Source organism: Ornithorhynchus anatinus, chromosome 14 (genome assembly GCF_004115215.2).
Source record: "Ornithorhynchus anatinus isolate Pmale09 chromosome 14, mOrnAna1.pri.v4, whole genome shotgun sequence".
NCBI lineage: Eukaryota > Metazoa > Chordata > Mammalia > Monotremata > Ornithorhynchidae > Ornithorhynchus > Ornithorhynchus anatinus.
Window position 1 is genome coordinate 17,756,995 of NC_041741.1, and position 15,126 is coordinate 17,772,120.

Consider the following 15,126-nt stretch of genomic DNA (forward strand, 5'->3'; position numbering starts at 1 on the left):
CCTTTGGAAGACCAAGGAAGAGCCCCGCATCTTTTGCGGGGGGAAGATACTTTCAGCGCTCAGCAGAGTGCTCGGGACATAGTAAGCGCTGATCGAATACCATCATCGTTATTATGATTACGCTTTGGAAGGCCAAGGAAGAGCCCCGCATCTTTTGGAGGGGGAGATGGTTTCAGCGCCCAGTAGAGTGCTTGGGACATAGTAAGCGCTTAACGAATACCATCATCGTTGTTATTATTATGCTTTGGAAGGCTCCTAAGGAAGAGCCCCGCGTCTCTGAGGTGTGGGGGACGGGCCGTCCCGGTGAGGGGAGGCCGAGGCCGAGGCCGAGGCAAGGGGGGGTGAGTGCCGGTCGTCATGGGCTGGTCCCGGCTGGGGGGGAGGAAGATGGCGGCGCGGGGGCCCCCTCGGCCCCGGTGGGCCGTGCAGTGGCGGCAGCGGGCCGGGAGGGGGCCGCGGGCCCCATGAGGGCAGAGCGCGCCGGGTCGGGCCGGGCCGGGTCGGGTCGGGCCGGGCCGCACAGCCGCCACACCGGGCCTCGGCCGCCTCACGCCAACGCTCCCCCGGCCGGCCGGGCCCGGGAGGCCGCCATCGCCTGGCCCCCTCATCGCGGGGTGAAGAAGCCCCCCCCCCCCCCGCTCCCTCCGATTAAAGGCGGGAGGAGGAGGAGGAGGAGGAGAGGAAGGCGCAGGACCGGGCTCGACCTCCTCCTCCACCCTTCGTCGTCCTCCTCCCGCGGTGGTCCCGGCGGGCCGAGGAGCGGAGCGGAGCGGAGCGACGGGGGGAAGGCCGGGCCGGGCCGAGCCGGGCGGGCGGGCGGGCGGCCGCGGGGGTCAGAGGGGAAAGGTCCTGCTCCCAGCAGCCTCCGCGGTGGATACGTCGCCATCTTGGATTCGCGGGAGAAGAAAATTCATGCGGTGAGTTTTGGGCCAATTTTGGGAAGTCCGGCGGCGGGGCGCGCGGCGGGGGCTGCCGATCCGCCGTCCCCGCCGGCCGGGGGAAGGCGCCGGGGCCGGGGAAGGCGCGTCCGGGGGTCGGCGGCGGCCGGCGCGGCCCGGCGCTCCCCGTTGCTTTTGTCTCGGCTCCGAGGGAGAGAGGGAGAGCGGGAGGGGGGGGGGAGGAGGAGGAGGAGGAGGAGGAGGGAGGGGGAGGCTGAGGCGCGAGGCACGTAAAGCGACGTTCGCCTCAGGCCTCGGGCCCGGGCCAGGCGGCGGCGGCGGCCCGGGAGGAAGGAGGCGGCCCGCCATCGCCGCCGTCGTCGTCGTCGCTCCCTGAGGAAAGGGCGGCCGAGGCGGCCCTCCTCTTCTCCCTTCCTTCCTTCCTTCCTCCCTCACCTTGTGCCCCTGCGCCGGCCTTAACGGGCCGCCTCCCCGGCCGGCCTCGCCCTCCTCCTTAGTGCCTCCCCCTCCGGCCTCCCCCTCCGGCCTCCTCCTCCATGAAAGTTGGGCCGCGGGCCTCCGTCCCCGAGGACGTGCCCCCTCCCCCGATGGCCAACTTTTCCACCGGGGTGACCCCCCCGACCCTCCACCGTCCCTCCCCCCGCCTTCTAGTCGTGGGGGTCCCGTCGGTGAGGGGCACCGGAGCGGCCACGGGGCTTCCCCCCGCCCCGCTCGGCCATTAATCTCCCTCTCGTCCCCGGATGCCTTTTCTTCTCCTTCCCTCCCCCGCTCCACCGCCTCCCGCCTTCATCCGGCAGCTGGGAAGGGGCCCGTTTACGGTTTTAAAGGCGATCCGGGCGCACAAAAAGACCCCCCCTCTCTCCCCAACCCTCCGGGGTGGCCCGCGACGTCTCCTCTCGGCTCCTTGCTCGAGTTCTTCTCCCCGCCGCGGGGTAGTTGGATGGGGGAAGAAAAATCGGTGACCGAAAACCTCTCGAGTCCAGCCATGTCTATCGATAGGGGAGGGAACATCCGAGGAAGAACAGGCTTCGGTAGCGCTTGGCCGCCAGACGGACCAAGAGAAACCGTGAAAATGCCGGGGACCCAGATGTGCTTCTAACCGGCGACCTCCACGTCCCCCCCAAAATACCGAAAACCCAACGAAGGTTCATTAAATAGCCCCGATTCTGGAGAGGAAGGGAGCCCGAGAGTGATCCACCCCCTGGAAATCATGGTGGCTTGGGTTGCCTGGCTTTTTCTTTACAATGGAACGGCCAGATACAGGTCCCGTTTCGTATTTCCCCTCCCCCGAACACTGTCCTTTTCAAGAGGGAGAGTAGCTGGAGATCGCCCCTGGGATAAGTAGTTAAATTTCAGGATTTCAGTGTGCGCCAGGTTCTTCTTGATGAGCTGAGGATTTGCCCGAACTGGCATAGTGGTAGTGTGGCTGCTAATAGGTATTTGGATGTTACTCCTCCTCAGTAATATTAAAAAGCCTCGTTCTCCTAGCCCGAAGCCTTTAGTACCTTGCCGTGCAATCTACGCCGAAGTGCGTTTCCAGAAAGTTTGTTTTTTTTTTGTTTTTTTTTGGTGGGAAAGGTACGGCTCCCAGGGTTTCCAAATTATTACCGAATAGCACCTTGAGGCCCGAGGAAATGGGGTTGGTCAGAAAGTTCAGGGAAAGAGAAGTGATTTTTCCCGAATATTACATTTTATATAGAAGCGTCTTGAAAAGTCTCGATTTTTGGAGGGTGTCTGATTTTTAGGGGGGGGTGGCCTTTGAGTAGAGAATGGTTCCAGACAGAAAAAGTTCAAATTTCGGCCTTGATTTGAGGGTTTAGCTTCTCCGGCTCAAGAAGAAGGTTTCTTTTCATTTTGCCATTGTTCTCTAAAATAAGTGCTGTCTTGCCACTGCAGGAAAGGGATTGAGGAAATGAGTATCTTTCCCTTGGCACTGTGGCATTACAGAGGTAAAATAAGAGTCCCCCACTAGTCTCTTCAATACTTTGACCATTTCAGCCCAAACCTAAACATCATTTCTTGGCAGATTCCTATTGTTCAGAGCTTAGCGGTTTACCGACTCGATCGTCCCACTCTGTAGGAAACTAACTTCCTGTGCTCCCAAAGAGCAACAGAGACTCTTTTACTTTTAGTTCTTCTTCCAGATCCTTAGAGTTGATACAGAAAAAAAAAATAAATCCCAATAGGCAGGTCATAGAATCCCATGTACATTAAAAATGAACTGGACTCTTGAAAACAGGAGAGCAGATGTCATAGGGGATTGTCTTCTCACCACTTAAGGGGCAGCGAAAACAAACAAGTGATATAGGATGTAAAGCATCCTATAAAATTAAGCGGGTTGTAATAGGACCCACCATCGAGGAACCCGAATCTCCCGTCGTCTTTAAGGCATATAGAAACGTATCAACCTCGTGGGTCACTTAAGCCTTTTGCGTAGTCGCTGAAAGTAAGTATTTTCAGGGTTTTGACTAGACTCCCCCTCCCCCTTCCAGAAATATCTGGGCTTCCATTGCTTTGCTTTCTATCTCTTGAGTAAATACAGTTTTTAAAAGAAAATATTTATTTATCTTTCGAAAGATCCAACTCAAATGGCCTGAATTACAGAAAGGTAAATAGACATCGGGGCCTTTTCGCAACTTGTTGAAAATCTTTGATTGCCCTCATTTATTCCACGCTAATACGTATTACATAGGTCCTGAGATTAACAAAGAAATGGAGGGGAATTAAAATGTAATCTCTAATTCAGGCTTTGTTTATTCTGTCTGTGGAGTGTCGACCTTAGTAGATCTTGCCCCCTAAAGACTTAGGTTTTCCTAGACTTATATTCCTCGCACTCAGTTCTTCCAGAGCGGGCGCTTTGATGGCAGGTTTGGGATAGAAGGCGGTTAGGGAATTAGGAAGTGTTCTTCAAAAAACTTGTGTCGCTGCGGATCGAAGAAGTAGTTGTGTGTGTGATGCGTGCAGTGCTAGGCAAGGCTTGCATGTTATATTATTGCATAATTTTTCCATAATGTGGGGCTCTGGGTGATGGGAGGGTTGAGTGTATACAAAAAGTAATAACAGGAAATGTGTTCAATTTATTTTGCACTAAAAAAACCCCAAAAAACTTAGCCCACTCTGCCTCCGTCACATACCTGAAAACGTGACTCAGAAGATATTTGAGGCGAGGTTGTGGAAATGATGATAGTGTTGGTTACACAAAAGATACTACTAAATATTTATGGTTTTAAGTGTAATCTAGAGAGCCAAAGAATGAAAGGGGTGAAGGTACCAGTGGGTTCGTTTAAGCCAGTGATTTCCAACGCTGGAACACCAATGCTGTACAGTAATAATACTGAAATCATTTGGATTATAATCACTGCCTTAGAATGTTGCTGAGGTCCGGGATATCAGGTGGACTTCATTTGTGGTGGCATTATTTCCATTTTCGACTTCCTTTTTGGGTCGTATTTTGAGGTATTAATCTCAGTAAGAAGATGGAACAAGAATAATAAGATCGAGCTGTCAGTGATGGCATCCACCACCCCCCACAAAAAAAAACAACAACTCTATTTAAAACCAGAAAACAAAAAGCCATAATAGGAACCTCTAGGTATTGTCAAATGTCAGTATTTTTTTTCTTTTGTTGACCGTCCTGGAGGGAAACTCCAAGTGTTTGCTTTCCAGTTAGTTTTATTTATTTATACTGCATCTAACCTAGTGTTTAGTTCAGTGCCTGGCACAAGGTAAACGTTTAAATTCATTCATCCCATCGTATTTATTGAGCGCTTACTGTGTGCAGACCACTGTACCGAGCGCTTGGGAGAGTGCAGTGGAACAATAAACGGACACATTTCCTGCCCACATTGAGCTTACAGGGTAGGGGTGGGTGGGAGGGAGAGGCAGACATCGATTCAAAAAAATATATTACAGATGCATCCATACCACCATCTTCCACCAGGCATTATTTGATTTCTCAACTCCTTACGTAGCTAAAGCCACACAAAGCTAAGTGTCTTAGCCCCTAGCGACCCCAGTATATTTCCGTTAATAGGATTCTTAAGTCTATATTTTTTCTTAATGTTTGGGTGACCTCTGTCTTTCAAGAGCAAGTCATGTTATGTGGGAATGAATGTCATGGAAGTTACGTGTCAATTCTTCAGTGATAAGGGGAATCCAGCGAATATTTATTTTCCGCAATTTAGCGGTGGGTACCTGCGGGGCTATCTGCAAATTTAGTTACTGATTTTCCTCGTAAGCGTTCCTTGAGGTCGTCAATACAGTGCCTATTTTGTGGACGTGTGGCTCAAGGCTAATTTTGGGCTCAGATGGTTTTTTAATACAAAATTTCCCATATTTGACATTTTGGGCCAAAGTGTGGAATTTTTTTTTAATTTTTTTTTTTTTGGCAAGTCAGTTCTCTTGTAAAGTGGGTTTTCATTATGCAAGGGCGCCCTTTGAGGCCCCGGGGAACGTTCTGACAACACCCATCCGCCTGGATAGGATGCGATGGGTGCTCGCTGATTCTTCCCACTCGGGTCCATACACACGCACAGGTACCCATCAGCGGTCGAGGCGATTTAACGTCGTAGCCCGATTTCCCCTAAATGCGGGGTCCTTCGAGAACCCGGGTCCTGCGGTACGGAGGCCTGTTTATGTTGGCTTCGGGTCTTTCCTGAACCATTTTCAGTGACGTGTTTAGCAAAGCCGACGGTAGATAAGAGCTGGCCCTTGGGAGAGTTGGTGTCATTCGTCTCAACGGGCCCGCCGAGCCAATGGGTGGTGCAGGTATCTTCCACCCTCCTTCCCATCCAGTACGCAGGGAGAAAGCACGTGTCAGAGACGTGGTACCAGTTAGCCGCGGGTCGGAGGACGTTCGCCGCCTGGCTAACTCTTCCTGGCGGATGAACCGAATAGGTAGCAGTTTTCCCTGCACCTGGGCGCTTCCAGTGAGGTAGCTGATTTTTCCATTTTAGTTTCTGGATGCAGGGTCAAGCCTCCCTTTTACGGATCAGCATCCAGACTAGACGCGATGGCCCTTCGTGTCAGTCAGTGTTAAAAATACTCGGAACCGTGGAAAATTGGGGTTGGCTTCGTGTCTCCGGTTCCAGTGTGTTTTCTTGGAGGTACACATTAATGTGCAGAATTTGATGTATCTTTAAATTGTTTAATGTTCTAATGGGATAGTATTTTCCACATCTCCACTACGTAGCGTGATTTACTTCTGTATAATTTATGAGATAAGATTTTCAATGAGACACTTTTTCAGTCCTGTTTTTCCGTGTCTAAAACAACATTCCAGGGATAAGTTGGGTTGCCCCTTCGATACTAGTGTCCTCACCCCCAGTATTAGAAAGGACGTGGTTCCTTTTATTGGTAAAGATAGTTATTGTTGAAATCTTACTTTGCAAAACGAGATTGCCCAATCCCAACAGCACGTATGTAAATACACCACTGCTGCCCAATTTTTTTCCCCCTTAAATTAGAATGAGCATTTTATATAGGTATTGGAAATAGAAGGCATAAGCTAGTAACCGGGTTTGCCTAACTGGAATGACTAAATTATCAGTTAATATGTGGCTGATTTCATATTTTAATGGGACTCTTAAGTGTTTCAGCGCCAGGTATTTATAAGGTACATGAAAACTTCCTTAAACAGTTGTCAGTTTTGCACGTTCAGTGGCCTCCTGTAGTTGGGAAGTGGTTTAGGAGCCATTTAAAATCCCGTTCTTGGTCAGAGATAAATGTGTTATTTTATATTTCAGCACAATTACAATTTTTTGTTGGTGCGTGTACAATTAAGGTAATCTACATATTCTATTTTGCTTCCTTTCCTTTCGTCAGAATGGGTATTGAAGTTTAGCCTTAAAGTGTAGTTTAAAAAGTAGTCTCTGGAAGCTTTGTCTAGTGATTGAGTGCAGCTGTTATGTTGCCCAAATATAAGTCTTTTACTTATAGATATTCCAAACGTAGTTCCCACAAATCAAATGTTTTTTGTTTTCATGGGAAAATTAGATATGCAACATTCTCCCCCACGAGACTGTAAACTCGTTGTGGGCAGGGAACGTCTAACAAATCTGTTACGTTGTACTCGCCCAAGTGCTTCACGGTGCTCTACACACAGCAGGCGCTCAGTAAATACCATTGATTGATGTTTTTGAGTAGCCAGAGTTAGGGTGCCGATTACTAGACCCTTGCTCCTGAAAATTTTGGGCTCTAAATTATGAAGGCCAAATTAGCATGGCATTAGCAACTTAAAAAGAGAGAGGGGGTGCTAGGATATTTTGTAATAATAATAATTCTGGTATTTGTTCAGTGCTCCCTTTGCGCCACTGAACTAAGCGCTGGGGTGGATGCAAGCATATTGGGTTGGACACAGTCTCTGTCCCACGTGGGCCTCAGTCTCAGTCCCCATTCTACAGGGGAGATAACTGAGGCCCAGAGAAGTGAAGTGACTTGCCTAAGGTCACACGGCAGACTAGTGGCAGAGCTGGGATTAGAACCTTTTGACACCCAGGCACGTGCTCTATCCACTACGCCGTGCTGCTTCTCTTTGGAATACGTACAGTACTTGTGAAGAGTGGAATTGTCATCTTCTGTGACAGAAATGTGTTGGGCGGAAAGGGGTGTCGGTGATCAGTAGTTGTAGGGATCATTGGAGGCCCAGTCGGTGCAGGGCGCTCTTCTCGGCCCTTGGAAAATACAGAATAAAGAAGCGGCACGCTTCCTGCCCACAAGGAGCTTAAACTCCTTTTGGGAGAGACAAACCTAAAAATGTTAAACGTTTCCCCGATTTTATTATTTTACTTTTTGGACGCGGTATACTTAATGTTGCAGCGTAGAGCGAGAGGAATACCATTACTGAGTCAGATCAGTGATGCCCTCAGCTCAGTATCCTGCCTGTAGCAGCTGCAACAAGATCTTTGGGGGATCCTTTGAGGTGATTGCCCACTGTAATATCCGTCCTAATGGCGGTCCATTTAAGCATTCCTACCTTTTCTCTCTCCACCCCCTACCTTTAGTTACCTGAGGTGGACCTCTCTCACAGCCATGAATGGATCCAAAGGTCTCTTGGAATTTACAGATAACTTCAGCCGTCCCCACGTGGGATGTGACATATTCCCTACGCCTCCCACTGGCTCGAAGCTGAAGGGGTTCCTTTGTTGGCTCGGCGCATCAATGGATGTCCCCTCCGGTTGTGGGACTAATCAATTATTTGGCATTTATTGAGTGCCTACTGTGGGCAGAGCTCTGTACTAAGATACCTTCCCCGCCATCAAGGAGATGGCTTAGTGGATAAAGCGCAGGCCTGGATGTCTGAAGGTTCTGGGTTCTAATCCTGGCCCCCGCCACTTGTTGCCGTGTGACCTTGGGCAAATCATTCCACTTCTCTGGGCCCTCGGCTATAAAATGGGGATTAAGACTGTGAGTCCCACATGGGACAGAGACCGTGTCCGACACGATTTGCCCGGATCCACCCCAGTACTCGATACGGAGCCTGGCGCACAGAAAGTGCTTAACAAATACTACGGTTATTATTATTACTAGTATTATCCAAGCAATTGTGCTCAGCATCACCTGTTTTCACTTCCTCCCCTCAAAGCTGCTGCATGTGGTAGTCCCGCCACCCAGAACTCTCTCCCTTCTCTGGTTCAAGCCCCCCTCCGCCTCTCATTAGTGTGGCCTTCTTGATTCTGTAAATTACAGCCCTGTCTCCCTGGCAGCCTTTCCTTCTGCAGACTGAATCCTTCCCCTTTTCAGTTTAACCTCAATTGGAAGTTTCTCCTCCTGCCGATTTTGGCTGCCTCTCTTGCTCCGAAATCTTCTCCGGTTCCCCATTATGCCCTTACTAATATGGGTCGGCCAGACCAATCCCCGATACGTAGCGGAAAAGGGATTCAGCCATCTCCTGTCACTCGTACAAGGGTTGTGTTTTTTGTCATACCCCTCGTTCAACATTTCTTCGGACGTCACGTCGTGTGCCCTCCGGAGAGACACATGAGCATAGAAGAGCATTCCCAGTTCCCTAAATGATAGTGAAAATTGGAGCTGTGGGAGAACCTAGTGTGCGCATTTTGTCTGGCTTTCTGTATTACACTGCCTCGGTGCTTATACACCTGCGTCAAGTTTTTACCGTTTTCTGTTAGTTGGAATTGACTTGAAAATGAATAGGAAAGAGCTTTATGTGGAATGCAAGTGGGACCGCCCCTACCTTGAGTAAAATGGAGCAGATTTCAGCCACGTACCTATTATAGAGTGCTGCCGAATTGGATTTGCAGGTCCCTTCATGCAGCGCTCTCTCTTCACCAGAGTGGCACAGATGCAAGTACAAACTTGTGGTTTTTTGGGGCCCTGCCTCTCTGAGGATGGAAAGTAATCAGGTCGTGTATCTTCGTGAACCACAGCTAGTCTCCGCTAAGGCTTGCACTTTGCTCACTCCTAATGTAGGCCTTGTAAATGAATAACAGAAGCGGGCCACTTTGGATTTTGAAAGACAGAGCACAGCTTTCCTACTCCCAATCTTCCCACAGCGGCTTGTCTCTCAGGGGTAGTTAACTTCTCAATAGTCTCAACAGATGGGAGCCAAACCGGAGAAGAGTTCACACTCAGCAGGGTTTGTGGAAAAAAATCCCTCTGCTTGGTTGAAAGAACTGAGTTCACTGCAAGGCAGCTTGGGCTGCCGTTATTAACTATGCTACAGACATTATATGGTCCTGATGATCCAATCAGGTCTTCAGTAATTACCTTTCATTTGTGTTTGCCCAACTCTCCCATTGTATTGTGAGCTCTTTAAGAGATGGGCTGTGTCTTCCTGCCCTTCAGTTGCCCTGGCCGTCCCACAGGTCTGGGGGACCGCTAGACTGTAAGCTCGTCCTTCTGGACCGTAAGCTCCTTGTGGGGAGGAGATGCGTCTGTTACATTGTTGTGTTGTACTCCTCCAAGCGCTTAGTACAGAGCCGGGCACACAGTAAGCACTGAATAAATACGATTGGCTGATTGACCTGGCCGGGCTGGCGGCAGGTTACAGCCAAGTTTGGATCTGCCCTGGTGCCCCACGTGTTTACCATCAAGTTCGGGCTGGAGGGATGGAGTGTGAGGCTGGACGTGTCCAAAAGGTCTCAGCGAAAGCAGATGGAGATTCGCTCCAGGATTTATTTGGCATTTGCAAAAGCTACAGGTTCGTCCCCAGCACAGTCCCAGGATGGGCAACTGAAAAAGGAGGCCGCGTTAGTAAAATCTGGTCCTCTGGGAATTTACCTGAGAATTGGGGAATTGAATTCTGGACTCCGAAGCGGGGGACATTTGGCAGGAGGTATTTTTCGCCGGGCAAAAGTTTGGAGGTACGTCAGGGAGACACGATGGGTGCAGGAAGACTATATTGTTGCAAGGCGACATTATTTTTCTAAGACGTTGGTTAAGTGGAATAAACAAGATATGATACAAGACTATTTTGTAAATAGAGTTTTTAGCAGAAAATAGTTAACCCCTTTACAGTTAATTACTTTCAAATATTGAATTTCTCCTAGAGCAGTTGGAGGGAGATAAATTTATGCAGGTGAGCTCTCATTAGGGAACCGTGAGGTACCCAGGAGCCAAGACGGAAAAGTTGGTGTCTTCATGTCGAGCAGATGGCAAGGAAATAAGTTTGATAGAGTTGAGAATAAGCCCTTCAATATTTAAGATTTGCAAGCTCACAACCCATTGTCTTAAAACTAGAGACTAATAGGAAAATTATGTAGGCATTGTGGAACTGCATATAGTCACTGTGCCATTTTGCCGCCCTGAATTGAATTCCCAAACAAATGCAGCTTGAGGATTCCCTCGTCACGGTTTTGAGACTCCTCCCACAATACCCTGAAAAGCCTTTTGGGTTATCACAGTGCAGTCGTAACGCAGTTTTCCGTGGACTCAGCCCAGGTAACAGTTCCAAACTGGCCCGTCTAGCGAGAGCTCTCTGTGGAGGGGTCAGGCAGTTACACCCTTACTGAGCAAAGATCAACAGAAGAAAGCACCTTTAGCAGCCTGGCACTTCCTTCTCTCTCTCACAAAGCAAATACCTCAGAGCACCGGGGCCAGTGGGGCTTTGTCAGGGATCAGCAACCTAATGACAAGATCATAGTAATTATTATTTTATTACTGTAGTATCTGTTAAGTGCTTCCTGGTGCCCGACACCGTTCAGCCTGCTGGGGTAGATACAAAATCATCAGGCCGGACACAGTCGCTGTCCCACACGGAGCTCATGGTCTTAATCCCCATTTTACAGATGAGGTCACTGAGGCCCAGGGCAGTGAAGTGAGTTGCTCAAGGTCACACAACAGACAGGTGATGGAGCTTGGATTAGAACCCATGACCTTCTGACTCCCAGGCCCGTTCTCTGTCCATTAGGCCACGTTATTTCATTCTCTGCCCCGTCTAGGCCTCCCAAATGTAGTTATCCTCTCCTCATTTGTGTTTGGGTTGTGTTTTAATATATTTTATCATTCCTGTTGCATCTGTCCCTGGTCTCTTCTTCCCGCTTTAAAAGCGTGAGCGCCATTGAGGGCCTGGGTCCGTGTTTAATTCTCACCAGTATATTTTTCTCTCAGTGCTCTGTACAGTGTTCCGTACAAGCTAGCCATTAATAAATGCTATTAGTCCTCCTCCTCCCCCTCATTATTTATTCCCCGCAGAGGACTAAACTGAGGCCTTGGGAGGTGAGGTGTCTTGTCCATGGTCACAAAGAAGGTCAGTGGCCTAGACGTTTAGAGCCCAGGTCTGTTGACATAAGAGTCCAATGCTCTTATGTCAGTCTGCCCCCACCTTATCAGAAGAGAAAGATATTAGATGTGGACTCGGGGATAAAATGTAATGACCCCACTACTTATCCTTGATGCGGAAGAGCAAACTGTGAAAGCTATATGCCTTTGTATGTCTGTATGAAGATACGTCTATGTTTTTATCCTACGCCTGTGTGTCATATGTCTTTGACATATGTCACATGTCTATATGTCTTCGATTGTCTTTCACTTCCCGGCTACGAAGTCTATCAAGTGCCAACATTTTAGAAAACATAAGCTTTCTTGACGAACTCTCCACTCTTCCTTCTCTGAATAGCCCCTTGCCTGTGTGGCTTTTGTATCTTTTCCACCGTCTTTCCCAGAGGCTTCTTCTTGTCATTGTTTTTCTTACCTTTCCCTTTTAGGCGGTCCTTCTGTTTATACGTCCATAGAGCGAGTCCATCGTGATTGGGCTAAAATTCTACTCTGAACAAAAATAAGGATGGGAGAATTGTTTGGAAGACCCACCTTACCAGAAACCTGTCAGTTAAAATTGGCAGTATTTATATTTATTAGCCTGTTGGGATCTGTTCTTGTCTGTTGGTTTCTCTCTTTATCTTGGGAAATTATTTTATCTGAAAAATGAACCGAAAGAGCGCTTTAGTTCATCTCAGTTCAGAAAGCCCCTGTAATAGAAAGACCTCACGAACTGAGCATCAGTTAGGATGGAATTGAATTTATTCCCAAGTGAGTACCGCTCTCCCAGATCTCTTAAAGGCCTACGAGTAGGGGTGCCTCTAGATCTCCTACGGCGAGGCGGTCGCAGTGCTCTGTAGTACTCGCTGTGTGTGATGCCACTGGCGTGCACACGACCACTTCTCCCGACAACATGTTGCACGTCCTTCGGACCGTCTCCCGTGGTCAGAGGGATGTTCCCCAACTCGGCAGTTGTGTCCCAGCTGAAACGCCCAGAGAAAATTTTGCCTCCCTGCTGTGCCGAGCGAGCATATGGGAGGTCTTCTGAGTCAAGAGTTCCGTCATGCCATTGGGATCTTAATGGCGAATTAGTCGATAGGGGAAGTTCTGTAAAATGCCAGCGTATTAAGCTACGTTTTCAGAAGATGGCTTTCACAAAGGCTTCTTGGCCATCTTCAGCTTAGCTGGAAAACGTCCTTGTGGGCAGGGAACACGGCTATCAACTCTGTTGTACTCTTACTCTCTCTCTCGAGCACTTGGCATATCTCTCTGCTCACAGGAAACGCTCAGTAAATCCCATTATGGACTGATTCATAGATTCGGCCCAGAGTGGACATTATAAGTGTAGTTGAAAAGACTTTTATTTTAACTTTTCCTTTAGTGGAAATTTTATTTACGGAATTTTTTTTTTGTTTTAAAAATTCGATCCGTCTTAGTCTTCCTGAATAAGTAAGGAGGGGAAATGATTTTAATATGTAAGTCCCTTTTCAGGTGGATCATTAGATAAAAATGAAGAATATAAGAAATGCCATATCTGGGATCCCTCCGACCCAGTGTTCCGCCCCAGACAGCGCGAACAAGATGTTGGTAGGGAGAAGGTGAGGTGTTCCGGTCACTGGAGCTACCTGACTGAGGATCATTCTGAGTGTTTTCCTGGGCTGATAGAATTGCTGGAGATGGGTATGTAGGCAGGAGGCTCGCTGTGGTAGAGAAGCAGTGTGGCTCAGTGGATAGAGCGTGGGTCTGGAAGTCAGAAGGACCTGTGTTCCAATCCCAGCCCTGTCACGTACCTGCAGTTTGACCGTGGGCAAGTCGCTTCACTTCTCTGGGCCTCTGTTACCTCATCTGTAAAATGGGGATTAAGAGTGTGAGCCCGATGTGGAACGGAGACTATGTCCAACCTGGTTAACTTGCATCTACCCTAGTGCTTAGAACAGTGCTTGACCCGTAGTAAGCGCATAACAAGTACCAAAATGATTTATTGTTTATGTGAAGCATCTCCTTCACTTGGCTCAGTCCCAGCTCCTCCAAAGCTTGTTATGGAAGCTGTTACTTGGTGGACTCAAGGCTTCACCTAGTCACCTTCTCTTGGAGTCAGTTTGGGAAACTGACTCTGCTTTCTCTGGGTGGGTGCATCCATGTGAGAGCATTTGTACACAAAAATAAACGAACTTGGGCCCGATGGAAACTCCGGAGTACATCTGAGCATTAATTAAGTGGGCCGATAGGAATGTAAATGAGTCCTTTTTGTCTATTTCCCTCAGCTCTCCTGTCTTGCCGGGTTACGTGCTACAGGCTTAACCGGGACTCTGTATGTGCGCACAGCCATTTCTTCCAGCACCACATAACATTCTCACCAGATAGGCATAGGCTTTTGGAAAAAGGCTTCTTAATTCCCTGACAGCTTTCTGGCGAAATGTGCAATAAAAACACTCACCGTGGAAGAGCTGGGTGGGCCCATTTGTTAGATAGTTTAAAGGAACTTTTGTTTTTAAGGGAGGATAAATGGGAAAGGTAAGAGTGATTTCACTCACAAAATCGCATTCTTAGCTTTGAAAAGTGTTCGTTTAAAATACGGAAGGAACCACATCTAGCTCGTAATGTTTGTCAGTCAAGGTGGACAGTTGACCAGCCCTCCCAAAGTCTTTGAAGGTAAACAAAAAAAGTTGAGGACATGCCTGTGTCTCTGTATGCCTATGTGAGACATGCTTTTGTCCCTAAATGCCTATATTTAAAGGCATATAAATATACAGTTGAAGGCAGTGGTTGGATGGATGTGACTTGGGAAGGTGGCGCTTAATTGGGGAAGGGTTCGTGGAGGAGGTGGGTTTTCGTGAGACTTTGAACATGGGGAGAGCGATCCCGACGTTAGGGTTTGAGCAAATGGAGAATGAGGACTAGTTAGGTTAGCCTGAGAGGAATGAAGAATTCAAGCCGGGATGTTGTAGTCAGTCAGTGTTATTCATCTTAGCGCTTACTGTGTGCAGAGCACTACTAAGGGCTTGGGGGAGTACAAAATGACAGGGTTGGTAGACACGCTCCCTACCCACAATGAGCTTGCAGTCTAGGGGCTGGAGATGGTGAAAGAGAGCCGCAGTGGACTGCCTTAAAAGCAGTGTTTTGGAATTTCTGCGAGATGCAGTGAGGAGTGGGTAACCTGGAGGTTTGGAGGAATAGAGCTATGGGCGGAGGGATGACATTTTAGAAAAACAATGCAAGTATAATTCTTTTTGGCATGGTTGCCTATAAATAATGCTAATTCACCTCAAGGTGAATGTAACCTCACAGATTTGCACCCTTCTAAATCAGAATTCATGATCATTCGGACCGAGATCATTGTATCAACCCAAAGTACAGCACATGCTGTAAAAATCAGCCAGAGAAATTGGCTGCCAAAGGGAAAAAGTCAAAAAGAGAGAAGCGACCTCTCTGCGCAGGGTATAATAATGTATTTGTTAAGCGCTTACCATGTGCCAGGCAGTGCGAGGAGAGTGCTGTGGTGGGATGGAGAAAG

At 48.5% G+C, this 15,126-nt stretch overlaps 1 protein-coding gene across 6 annotated transcripts in view; it reads left to right on the forward strand.

Moving 5' to 3' along the window:
* The first annotated feature begins 830 nt into the window (after window positions 1-830).
* Window positions 831-15,126, forward strand: part of CNOT2 (CCR4-NOT transcription complex subunit 2) — a 119,644-nt gene continuing 105,348 nt past the window's right edge. For 2 of the 6 annotated variants that reach the window (XM_007666304.2, XM_029078596.1), the window contains exon 1: window positions 840-917. In XM_007666304.2, coding sequence (XP_007664494.1) covers window positions 913-917 — 5 coding nt within the window. In that variant the 5' untranslated portion in view covers window positions 840-912. Of the gene's footprint in view, window positions 918-1,783; window positions 3,346-15,126 lie in introns of those variants that run through there. The other 4 variants (XM_007666308.3, XM_007666307.3, XM_029078595.2 and 1 more) reach the window with 4 other exon arrangements.